The sequence below is a fragment of the Vulpes lagopus genome, chromosome X (genome assembly GCF_018345385.1).
Source record: "Vulpes lagopus strain Blue_001 chromosome X, ASM1834538v1, whole genome shotgun sequence".
Classification (NCBI taxonomy): domain Eukaryota; kingdom Metazoa; phylum Chordata; class Mammalia; order Carnivora; family Canidae; genus Vulpes; species Vulpes lagopus.
Genome location: NC_054848.1, coordinates 76,817,726 through 76,829,441, shown reverse-complemented (window position 1 = coordinate 76,829,441; position 11,716 = coordinate 76,817,726). Strand labels below are relative to the sequence as shown.

At 39.3% G+C, this 11,716-nt stretch overlaps 1 protein-coding gene across 2 annotated transcripts; it reads right to left on the bottom strand.

Annotated features, from left to right (window-relative positions):
- Positions 1 to 5,388: 5,388 nt before the first annotated feature.
- On the bottom strand, positions 5,389 to 7,705 carry LOC121483576 (transcription elongation factor A protein-like 4). Of its 2 annotated transcripts, none has more exons than XM_041742257.1 (3): positions 7,576 to 7,705; positions 6,921 to 6,987; positions 5,389 to 6,579 (listed from the first exon to the last, which is right to left on the bottom strand). In XM_041742257.1, the coding sequence occupies exon 3, from the start codon at positions 6,555 to 6,557 to the stop codon at positions 5,559 to 5,561; it is 999 nt and encodes a 332-aa protein (XP_041598191.1). In that variant the 5' UTR covers positions 6,558 to 6,579; positions 6,921 to 6,987; positions 7,576 to 7,705; the 3' UTR covers positions 5,389 to 5,558. The 2 variants fall into 2 exon arrangements, with proteins under 2 accessions (XP_041598191.1, XP_041598190.1); XM_041742256.1 differs by having other exon boundaries at positions 5,389 to 6,584; positions 7,576 to 7,704.
- Between the last annotated feature and the right edge of the window lie 4,011 nt (positions 7,706 to 11,716).

The window sequence follows — 11,716 nt, the reverse complement described above, 5'->3', positions numbered from 1 at the left end:
CATGTAAAATACTCAAAACTAGAGAAGGCAGAAGCAGCAGCCAGCCTTGGAAATAAATAGAAAAGTTATAAACATGGTTGATATTAATCTAAATATATATCAAAAATTATTTTTAGTATGAATGCTCCTAATAGACCTATTCAAGACAGAAATGGTCAGAATGATCAAATAAAATCGTTTTTGGACAAAAGGCCCACTTTAAAAATAAAGACTTTGAACGGTTACAACTAAAGCAATGGAGAAAGATTTATACCACCATATATACTAATCAAAAGAACAATGAACAAAAAAGGATGCTGGAGTTCAGTGGGTAGAGTATTTGGCTCTTCTTGGGGCCATGAGTTCAAGCCCCACAGTGAGCGTAGAGCCTACAAAACAAACCAACCAACCAACAATGCTGGAATAGCTATATAACTTCAGATAAAGCAGACCTGAGAACAATTAAAGTTTCATAGATAAAAAAAAAAGGCACTACATAATAATAAAGGGATTAATTCTGGAAAAAAAACAAACATATAATAATCCTAAATATGTATGCATCTAACAAAAGTGTCAAAATATAAGAGGCAAAAACTGACAAAACTGAAAGGAGAAACAAATCTATTATTAGAATCACAGACTTCAAACACCCCCAGTCAGTAATTGACAGATTAGGCAGGCAAAATATCTACAAGGATATATTGACCTGAACAGCACTATCAATCAATTTGATCTAAAATGTCATTTATAGAACATTCCATCCAATATCAGAACATGATTATTTCAAGTTCACAGAGAACATTCACCAAGAATCCATATTCTAGACCATTAAATACACCTTAACAAATTTAAAAGAATAGAAATCCTAAAGATATGCTCTCAATGCAATTAAAGTAGAAATCAACAGAAAAATGGAAAAACACAAACATTTGGAAATTAACACATAACTAAACATTCTAAACATGAGTCAAGGAAGAAGTCTCAATAGAAATACAAAAATATTTTGAACTAAATAAAAATAAAATATAACCTATCAAAATTTGGGGGCTGTAGAAAAAGCAATGCTTAGACGGAAATTTCTTATGTGAGAAAAATGAAAAAGATCTAACATTGATTAACATAAGTTTTCTCCTCAGGAAAGTAAACAAAGAAGAGTAATTTTAAGCATAGTGCATGCAGAAGAAAAGAAATTAATAATTAGGAATCAATACAAGTAAAAAAGGAAGAAAGTAGAAAAAAAAACAAAACCAAAAGGTGATTCTTTGAAAAGATTTTAAAAAATTGTTAAATCTCTTGCCAGGATAATCAAGAAAAAAGATCCAAATTAACAAAATCAGAAATGAAAGTAAGGTTATCACTAGTGATTACATGAACATTAAGAAGATAATGAAGAAATCCTATGCCTACAAATTTGATAACTTAGATACAATGAACCAATTACCTTCAATAAGGCAAACTGCTAAAACTCACACAAGGAGAAAAAGATAACCTGAATAAGTCCTGTATCTATTAAAGAAATTAAATCAATAATCCATAACCTTCCAAAGATACAAATAACCAAGACCAAATTCTACCAAAGTTTAAAGGATCACCAGTGAACATTTAGAGGTCATCAGGGAATTCTACCACACTTCTGAGTAAGAAATAATACCAATTCTCCACAATGTCTTCCATAAAACAGAAGTAGAGAGGGATGCTTGGGTGGCTCAGCAGTTGAGCATCTGCCTCTGGCTCAGGCATGATCCTGGTCCCAGGATCAAGATCCATACTGGGCTCCTTACAGGGAGCCTGCTTCTCCCTCTGCCTATGTCTCTGCCTCTCTCTGTGCGTGTCTCATGAATAAATAAATAAAATCTTAAAAGAAAACAGAAGTAGAGAGAATGCTTGATGTACTCTCTGAAGTAAATTCACTATTACTCTAATTCCAAAAACACACAGAAGACATTACAAGTAAGGAAAACTACAGACCAGTATCTCTCATGAACACAGACACAAAATCCTCAATAAAGTATCAGAAAATTGAATGCAACAATGTTTTAAAAATTATGTACCTAAAAAGTGGAATTTATTGTAGGCATGCAAAACTGATTTAACATTTGAAAATCAATTAGTATAATCCACCACAAACACAGGCTAAATAAGATATATGATCTTATCACTTGATACAGGAAAAGTATATGACAGAATCCAACATCCATTTATCATAAAGGTTCTCAGAAAGGAACACCTCAATTTGAGTATCTATAAGAAATCTGTAACATCATACTTAATGGTGAGGAGAACACTTCACTCTAATATCAGGAACAAGGCTAGGTACTCTTTTCTCATTGCTCCTATTAAACATCATCCTGGAAGTCTTAGCTAGTGCAGTAACACAAAAAAGGAACTAAAACATATACAGATAGGAACGGAGGAAATAATACTGTCTCTTTACAGATGACATGATGGTCTATGTAGAAATGCCACAGCACTGACAAACTGGCTACAAGGTCTGTAAAGCTGTAAAACTAATATACAGAAGTATTCAGAAGTCAATTGCTTTCCTATATACTGGCCAATGAACAACTGGAATTTTAAATTTAAAGATACCATAAATTACAGGACTCTCAAAATGCAGAATGTGCCTACAGAAACTAAGTGTATTACAAATGTATGAAACAACCCCACTGAAAGGGATGGGGGAATAAGGTGTTGACACAGATAACTTTGTAGGTGAGTGGAGTCTATAAAACTAAGGGAAATTTTTTCTCTATATATAAATAAATATATAAAAATAATTAAAGATGGAAACATATATAAACATGCATCTATACATATGGGTTATTTCTTATTAACAGATCTCTTTGCTCTGTCAGCTGTGAGGGCCTAGAAGCAATGATACCCCAATAGTAATGAGTACTCTTGGCACCCAGATCTTGGTTTTGATACCATTCTCTTACCAAAGGTATCAAGGCCCCTTGGAGAAATGGCTTGGACAGAAAATATACAGGACTACACCATCTCGTAGTGCCAGAAAGTGTTAAACACTCACATATATGGGCACACATGCACACACACAGTGATGGAAGGAGGTACATTAAATAAACACAAGAGCCAAGTGAAAGAGCTCCCAATGGCCAAAGTTGGAAAATATGTGTAGTATTAGATTATAATACAAAATTATAAAATACTGATTACTGGACCATAAGGTAGTTATATTTTTAACTTTTTGAGGGACAGTGGAATATTATTTAGCCATAAAAAACAATAAAATCTTGCCATTTGCACCTAGAGTATAATGCTAAGTGAAATAAGTCAATCAGAGACAAATACCATATGCTTTCACTCATATTTGGAACTTAAGAAACCAAAAAAATAAGAGAGAGACATAGCAAGAAACAGACTTTTAATTATAGAGAACAATCTAATGGTTACCAGAGGGGAGGGTGCTGTACGGATGAGTGAAATAGGTGATGGGGATTAAAGAGTGCATTTGTCATGATGAGCACAGCATGATGTATCAAACTGTTCAATCACTATATTTGTACACCTGAACTAATATTACGCTGTATGTTAACTAGAATTAAAATAAAACCTTTTTTAAAAAGAGTCCATACTGATATAAATAAAATACATTAATAGGTGGGAAAATAGTCAAATATTTTATAAATTACAAATAAATCTGTAGATACTTCACCCTCAGGTAGGTGTAACCTAACATCACTCAGTCCTTAAGTGTGGACTATGCAGTGACTTTCTTCTAAAGAGTACAGTATGGAAAAGGAGAAATAAGAGTAATTTTGCCATGGAGAATACTAAAACTACCTCACCCAGGTGATTAAAGTTAACATCAACAGTGTAATATTGATAGTTTTGATAGTATGTACTTTTTTTTAAAAACACCCAACATGGGGCTTGAACTCACGACCTCGAGATCAAGAATTTCATATTTTTTTACTATGCCAGCCATGCACCCTGTAACATGTACCCTTTACATGATGTGGTGAGTATGGCACTTCCTTCCTGGTGTTCTTCCCAAAAAGCATTTAATGCCTATGTAACCACAAGAAAAAAATCAAGCAAACCAAAACTGTGGGACATTATACAAAATGCCTGACCAGTACTTCTCATAAGTGTCAAGGGCATCAAAAACAAGGAAAGTCTGAGAAACTGTCACAGCCAAGAGGAGCCTATGGACAAGATGACTAAATGTAAGGTGGTAACCTGTATAGGATCCTAGAACAGAAAAAGGACATTAAATAAGATGTATCAATATTGGTTCATTGTAACAAATGCACTATACTAACATAAGATGTGAATAGATACTGGGTATGAAGTATACAGAAATTCTGTACTATTATTGCAATAATTCTGTAAATCTATACTCCTAAAATGAAAGTTTATTTAAAAAACACTAAAAGTAAAAGGCTAATGAAGAGTTGGAGGTGGGGCAGGGATCACATAGATAGATGGATCTGTTGAAATGGTAAGGCAGGGCTTAATACAAACTTCTTGAGACAATTCCTCCTAAGAGAAGTATCAGTAGACAAGAGATTAACAGGTGAGAACAGTACAGCATCTGGTCAGATTTTTCTGGCTCAATCTCCAGTATCTAAATCCAGTGGAGATGGCTATATGCAAAAGCACACACAAATCAACAAAAAGTCTGGAAAAGAATGTTTTCTAAAAACTTTATAAAACAATCAGGTAATACCCACCTGAGTTAGGATAACTGTTGTAGGTAGAGAATTCTCCATCTTTCTGTTGAGACACCGTTGCTTTAGTCCATTGTGGTCTCCAGCCCACCAGTAGCAGCTGGGGCTTCAGGAGGGTACAGAGCCCCTGAGAAGGAGCACAGTGCCCAAGAGACATGGCATTACCCTGGGGACAGTGATACCCACTTTTGATCTGACTTACTCCTGGACACAAGTGAGATGTCTTTTATAGCTCCCCCAAATACATGACAGAGTTCTGGTTCTGCTACTGCAAGGTGAAGGGTTGGAGCCAGATCAACACAGCTCCTATTATTACCTCATCTGATCTTCTCTACAGCCCTGGAAGGCAAGTATTATCCCATTTGATAAGATGACAAGACTGTTACAGCAATGGATCTGTAGTAACGGCCAGGTTGAGTCTTCCAGTTTCCAGTCTCAAACATGAATTTTACAAAACATTTTATATCCTGACCAAGGATTTTTGGTGTCTCCACTGTATTCATAAGCTAAACAAACAGTTATTTTGATTGCTTGGTATATATTGTTTTCATAATGAAAGTAATCTATGTTTTTTAGGAGAAAATATACAATGAACAAAAAAGAACAGAAAAAAAAATCAGTCACAGATAACCAGGACACAGCTTTCAGTTTCCTCTGTACATAAATCACTAAGTAAATACCTTTGTAGTTTACAAAAATGGACTGATGCCATATATATGGTTCATCAAACTCTTCTTTTTAATTTTACAATATGCCATAAACATTTTTCCATGCAATGGACAAAAATCTACTGAAACATCAAGGGTTGCAGTTGGATAACAGAGTGATAGCTAAAGCAAGTATTAGCATAAGGTTAAAGCACAGGGCAAATGCCTGCCAAGGGCACTACACAAAAGGAATGTCTTCAAAGCCCCTCTGTGGGGCCCTGCACCCACCCCTCAGTTCCCTTGGGCCCCTCGGGTGGAAGGGGTCCTGTAAACTTTTTTGCATCCACATAAACCCCCCCAATTTCTGTCTGGTTTTCTTCACCTCATCCTCTACCCTAGCCATCTCATCAAATTCTCTTATCATCTCCTCATTGCTCAAATGCATATCGTGTATGGCCTCCTTATATTCCTTGAGGCACTGAGCCAGCCCCTTGTTGGTTTTTCTTTTGGCCTTCCTGGGTACATCATCCCCAGCTGGGCGCTTTCCTGCAGCCCTTGGTTCGATGGCTGGCTTTTCTTCTTTTGGCTTTTCCTCATTCACTGGCTTTCCCTTACTCTCTAAGTTTTCTTCTTTTGGCTTTCCCTCACTCACTAGCTTTCCTTCTTTTGGCTTTCCCTCACTCACTGGTTTTCCTTCTTTTGGCTTTCTCTCACTCACTGGTTTTCCTTCTTCTTTTGGCTTTCCCTCGCTCTCCGCTGGCTTTCCTTCTTCTTTTGGCTTTCCCTGGCTCTCCGCTGGCTTTCCCTGGCTCTCCGCTGGCTTTCCCTGGCTCTCCGCTGGCTTTCCCTCGCTCTCCGCTGGCTTTCCTTCTTCTTTTGGCTTTCCCTGGCTCTCCGCTGGCTTTCCCTGGCTCTCCGCTGGCTTTCCCTGGCTCTCCGCTGGCTTTCCCTGGCTCTCCGCTGGCTTTCCCTCGCTCTCCACTGGCTTTCCCTCGCTCTCCACTGGCCTTCCCTCGTTCTCCGCTGGCTTTCCATCCTTTGGCTTTGTCATACTTTCTGACTTTTCTTTATCCTTTAGTACTTCCTCATCTTCTGTCTTTCTCTCATTTTCTAACTTTTCCTGGTCTTCCAGAGTACAATCTACTTCGGGCTCTTCCACATCCTGTGGCTGTTCTTTGTATTCCATCTTTCCTTGGTTCTCAGTCATTCCTTCATTTTCATTGCAGAGTTTTTCCATGTTGAGACTTCCCCTCCTTTTCCTGTCCTAGGGTGGGGAGGAAGAGGAGACAAAGAGGAGACAAGGAAACAGGGCTTGGGGGTGGAATGCAGGTCTGGATAGTACTGGCATCTTTCCCCTTGTCAGGGTTCCCCTGACCTGGCCTGGCCTTTCCGTGTGCCTTCTGCCCACCCTCTCCCCTCACACACATGAGCCAACCATTTCTCTGGCAAGCCCAGCCATTTTCTCTATGCTTGTTCAGCACAGCAGCGTGTATAAATGTGTTAGGAGGTGGGCAGTGGTGCCCCATATTCTGCTGGTGCTCTACCCTCCACACTCCTCACCCCCCTGGATCCCTGCCCAGAGACCCCTTTCTTCACTGACCTGCAGGAATTCTGAACAGATTCGTCCTTTTCTAGCCTTGCAGAGTGCTGAGAACAGACACGCAGACCTGCAGATAAGACAGGACACAGGGGCTGCGCATTCGGGTGGATGCACAGGGACTCAGAGCCCCTTTCCAGAATCCCGGCCCTTCTCATCCAACGTTTCCCTCCCCCACCTCCTCCGCCCCCCACACCCCAGCCGCCATTTCTTTTCACGCCTACGGCGCCAGACCAGGATGTTTTCCAAACTAATTTTGTATCTCTGTGTCCTTCTTCCCGGAGGCAACTCGCCTCCCCACTCTCGAGGTCAACTTTTTTTCTCTACGCATGGAGTGGGAAAGGGGGTTTATTTTTACTGTCTCACTGGCGGGGCGCCCCCAAGCTCACCAGCTCCGGCTCCAAAATGGACGGAGGGCAGCGAGGAGGTGAGGAGAAAGGGGACACGGGTACTAGGGGTGTCCGCTCTTCCGACCCTCCGCCGATTGGTCGCTAGCTCACCCTTTAGCCATTTTCCCACCGCCATCTCTACCTACACTCTCGCCAGCTTCCCTCAACACGGACCCCATTCCCACCCTTTTTCTTCTCCGTGTCCGTGCCTCACCCCCCACCCCCCAATCCAGGGTTCCGCAGGCAGCGACGAAGGCCCTCACACTGACCTGAAAGAACCTGGAGCAACAATTAAGAGCTAGCAAACCGCTCCGGATCCGACCGCAAGGAAGAGGGCGGGCCCCCGGACTGGTGCCCAGATCAGCGCCGGGTTGGTCACGTGAGCGTCGCGTCACCGGAGCTCGCCCCCCTCCCCCCTGCCGCCCCGCCCAGCAGCCAGGGCGGGGGGGGGGCGTTGCGGGTCACCCCGCCCTTCTCTGGAGCGCTTTCCTTCTCACCTCTTTGGACAGTTTTGTCCTTTTTCTCTTCTTGAGGTGATCCAAGGAATACATTTAATAAAAACCTCAGAGGCTTTTTTAATGGCTTGAGCGGTGCGGGGGAGGAGTCTTGACCAAATTGCTCTTAATTTCCATTGAAAGAACTAGAGCCAGCCAATGAAATCGTATGAATGTGAACTTTAATGTCGTACATAGAATATTGCACTTTTATTTTCTAAAGATTTATTTTTTTATTTTAGAGAAATAAAGGGGGGAGGGGCATCCAGCGACTCCCAGTTGAGCTCGGAGCCCCTACCGGGCTCCATCCCAGGACCCTGAGATCCTGACCTGAGGGGAAATCAAGAGTCTGAGGCTCAACCGACAGAGCCACCCACGTGCCCAGAATATTGCACTTTAGAAAAAAATTAGGAAACTGTTCCCCTCAAAATGAAATTATTCCTTTTTCCTGACATGCGCACATACATTTTCTAATTATTGAAATCTAAAAATAAAATTATATTTGAAGCAGAATAAAAGAACAATTTTTTTTCTAAGTGAGAGACTAAATATACAACAATGACCTGATCGTACATGACAATAGAACTGAGAACCGCAACCTCTGCAGAAAGCAGCCCTTCAGGAAGCCAAACCACAGCCTCTGATCAACGATTGACAACCTCCCTATTTTTTGAACCCCTCTCAACAAGAGAAATCCACATATGCTCCCCAAACCAATCACATAAGATGTCCTCTTAGCCTGCTTCTAGCAACCCTATGCCAACAATCTCCAATCCGAGAATAATACTTAGTCTTCTCTTTTGTTTGAGCTAAAGTTTTTCCACTCTCTAGAGACTTCCAGTCTCTGCCAAATAAAAGTAATGGTGGCTGACTGCCTTGTTATAACAAGTTCTGAATAAGTAGTCTCTGTTTCCACTTAAGCTTTTTGTGTAGAAGGCCTTTAAAAATAAGATAACAAAGACATGAACAATTAAGGAAAACCATTGATCTATCTGAAAATGCATACCGAATTCTTAAGGGATTGGGGACATATGCACTCTTTCCTGCTCTTGAGTGGTATGGTAAAAAAAATGTTCTGAAAAGTAAGCTGGTAAATTGTTTTAAAATAAATATGACATTTTGGTTCAGTATTTCCACTTCTAATATTTACCCATGGAGAGAATTAATAATGTGCTAAAAATAATCTTATGTTTTAAAAAATGCTTTATATTTTTTAAATTCCCATAATAACTGTTTGTTATGTGTTTATTCTTTGCTGGAACTGGGAATACAGTATCAATTATGTAGGCTTTGTATGTAATGGAAAAATGGAATATCACAATTGTCCATCAGTACAGATTTAGTTACGTATCTTCTTAATACATTGTTTACCCTGGTTATCCTTGGATGTTTGGTTAAGGAAAATAATTAAAATGTTGGGCTCTAGATACACAGTAAAAATTATTAACTATTTATAAATCACAATTACTATGAGTGGTGGGACACAAAGGATAACCACAGGATGTGGTATTGCCCTCTAGAGAATACCACCTAAGTGCCAGGCACTGTGTTGGCTACTTTATCTTACCTAGTGTGGATTTCATTTATACCTGATAAAGGAACTCACACTTCAAGGAAGCAGAATGATTTATAAAGCTACAAGCTAAACTCAATGTGGTATTGGAATAAGCATAGCAGGAGGAATAAAACACAGAGATCCCACTAACATACCCAAGTATAAAAGTATTTAGTATGTGATAAGAATCCATCTCTGGTCAGTAGTGAAAAATAGGTTATTATGGAAATTATATTTGTATAATTAAATAGTTAAAAAATGAAGATTCTTATTTTCTGACATAATCAAGTACTTATAAGTAAGTACAATGAAATAAAAGGCATCCAGATTGTAAGGGAAAGAAATAAAGCTTCCTTTATTTGCAGATGACATGACCTTATATATAAAAAAATCCCAAAAAATCCACTAAAGAGCTATGAGAACTAATAAATGAGTTCAGGTCAATATATAAGTATCAATTGCATTTCTATATGCTAGCAGTAAAAATTTGAAATGGAATGTAAGAAAATGTTTCCATTTAAAATAGCATCAAAACAAATAAAACACTTAGAAATAAATTTATTTAAAAGTCTAAGACTTGTACATTGAAAACTATAAAATACTGTTCAAAGAAATTAAAGAATACTTAAATAAATGGAATGACATCTTATGTTCATAGATTGGAAGACTTAATATTGTTAAGATAGGTAATATTTCTGGGCACCTGGGTGGCTCAGTGGTTGAGTGTCGTCCTTTGGCTCAGGTCGTGATCCTGGGGTCCTGGGGTCCTGGGATGGAGTCCTGCATCAGGCTCCCTGCAGGGAGCCTGCTTCTCCCTTTGCCTATGTCTCTGCCTCTCTCTCTGTGTCTTTCATGAATAAATAAAAGCGTAAAAAAAAAGACAACCTATAGAATGAGAAAAAAAGGGGGATAATATCTGAAAAATATAAAGAACTCATACAATTCAAAAACAAAGAAACTCCAACAAACCTATTTAAAAATGGACAGAGTGGGTCATCTGGGTGGCTCAGTCTGTTAAGTGTCTGCCTTTGGCTCAGGTTATGATCCCAGGGTCCTGGAATTGAGCCCCACATCGGGCTCCCTGCTGAGGAGGGACCCTGCTTCTCCCTCTCCTTCTGCTTGCCACTCCCCCTGCTTGTGTGCTCTCTCTCGCTCTCAAATAAATAAATAAAATCTTTAAAAAAATAAAAATGGACAAAGGAAATTAGACATTTTCCCAAAGAAAATGCCCAAATGGCCAACAGATACATGAAAAGATGCTCAGCATCACTGTCATGGAAATGCAAATCAAAACCACAGTGAGATATAACCTCACACCTGTTACAATGTGAAGGAAGATAGGGAGGAATCAAGAAGATAGGTAAGTGATGGTGAGGATGTGGAGAAAAGAAAATCCTTGTACTCTGTTGATGGAAATGTAAATTGGTTAAGCCACTATGGAAAACAATGTGGTGGTTCCTCAAATATTTTCTAAAAAATTAAAAATAGATCTGCCATATGATCTAGCAATTCCATTTCTGGGTATATACCTAAAGAAAATGAAAAGATATTAAAGAGATATCTGCACACACTTGTTTATTACAGTATTATTCACAATAGCCAAGATATGGCAACATCCTAAGTGCCCATCAACACAATTTTGAAATGGGCAAAGGATCTAAATAGATATTTATGCAAAGAAAATTTACAAATGGTCAATAAGCATGATGTTCAATCTCATTAGCCATCAGGGAAATGCAAATCAAAACCACAAGGAAATAACACTTCATACTCAGAAAAAGACAGATAATAGGTGTTGACAAATATGTAGAGAAATTGGAACAATAACACACTGATGGTGGAAATGTCAAATGGTGAAGGCACTGTAGAAAATGATAAAAGAAACCAATCAGAAAAGACTAAATATCATGATTTCACTCATATGTGGAATTTAAGAAACAAAGCAAATGGGACGCCTGGGTGGCTCAGTGGCTGAGCGTCTGCCTTCAACTCAGGGCATGATCCCAGAGTCCCACATTGGGCTTCGCTTGGGGAACCTGCTTCTCCCTCTGCCTGTCTTTGCCTCTCTCTGTGTCTCTCATGAAAAATAAATAAAAAAAGAAACAAAGCAAATGAAAAAAGAAAAAAAGACAAAAAACAGGCATTTTAAAAATATTTTAAAATTATTTATGCCAGAGGGAGAGAGAGAGAGAGCGAGCACAGGATCAGGGGCAGAGGGAGAGGGAGAAGCAGATTTCCCTGCTGAGAAGAGAGCCTGACACTGGGCTCAACCCTAGGACCTTGGGATCATGACCTGAGCTGAAGGCAGACACTTAACCAACTGAGCCACCCAGGCACCCCTAGACCCTTAGATATATAGAA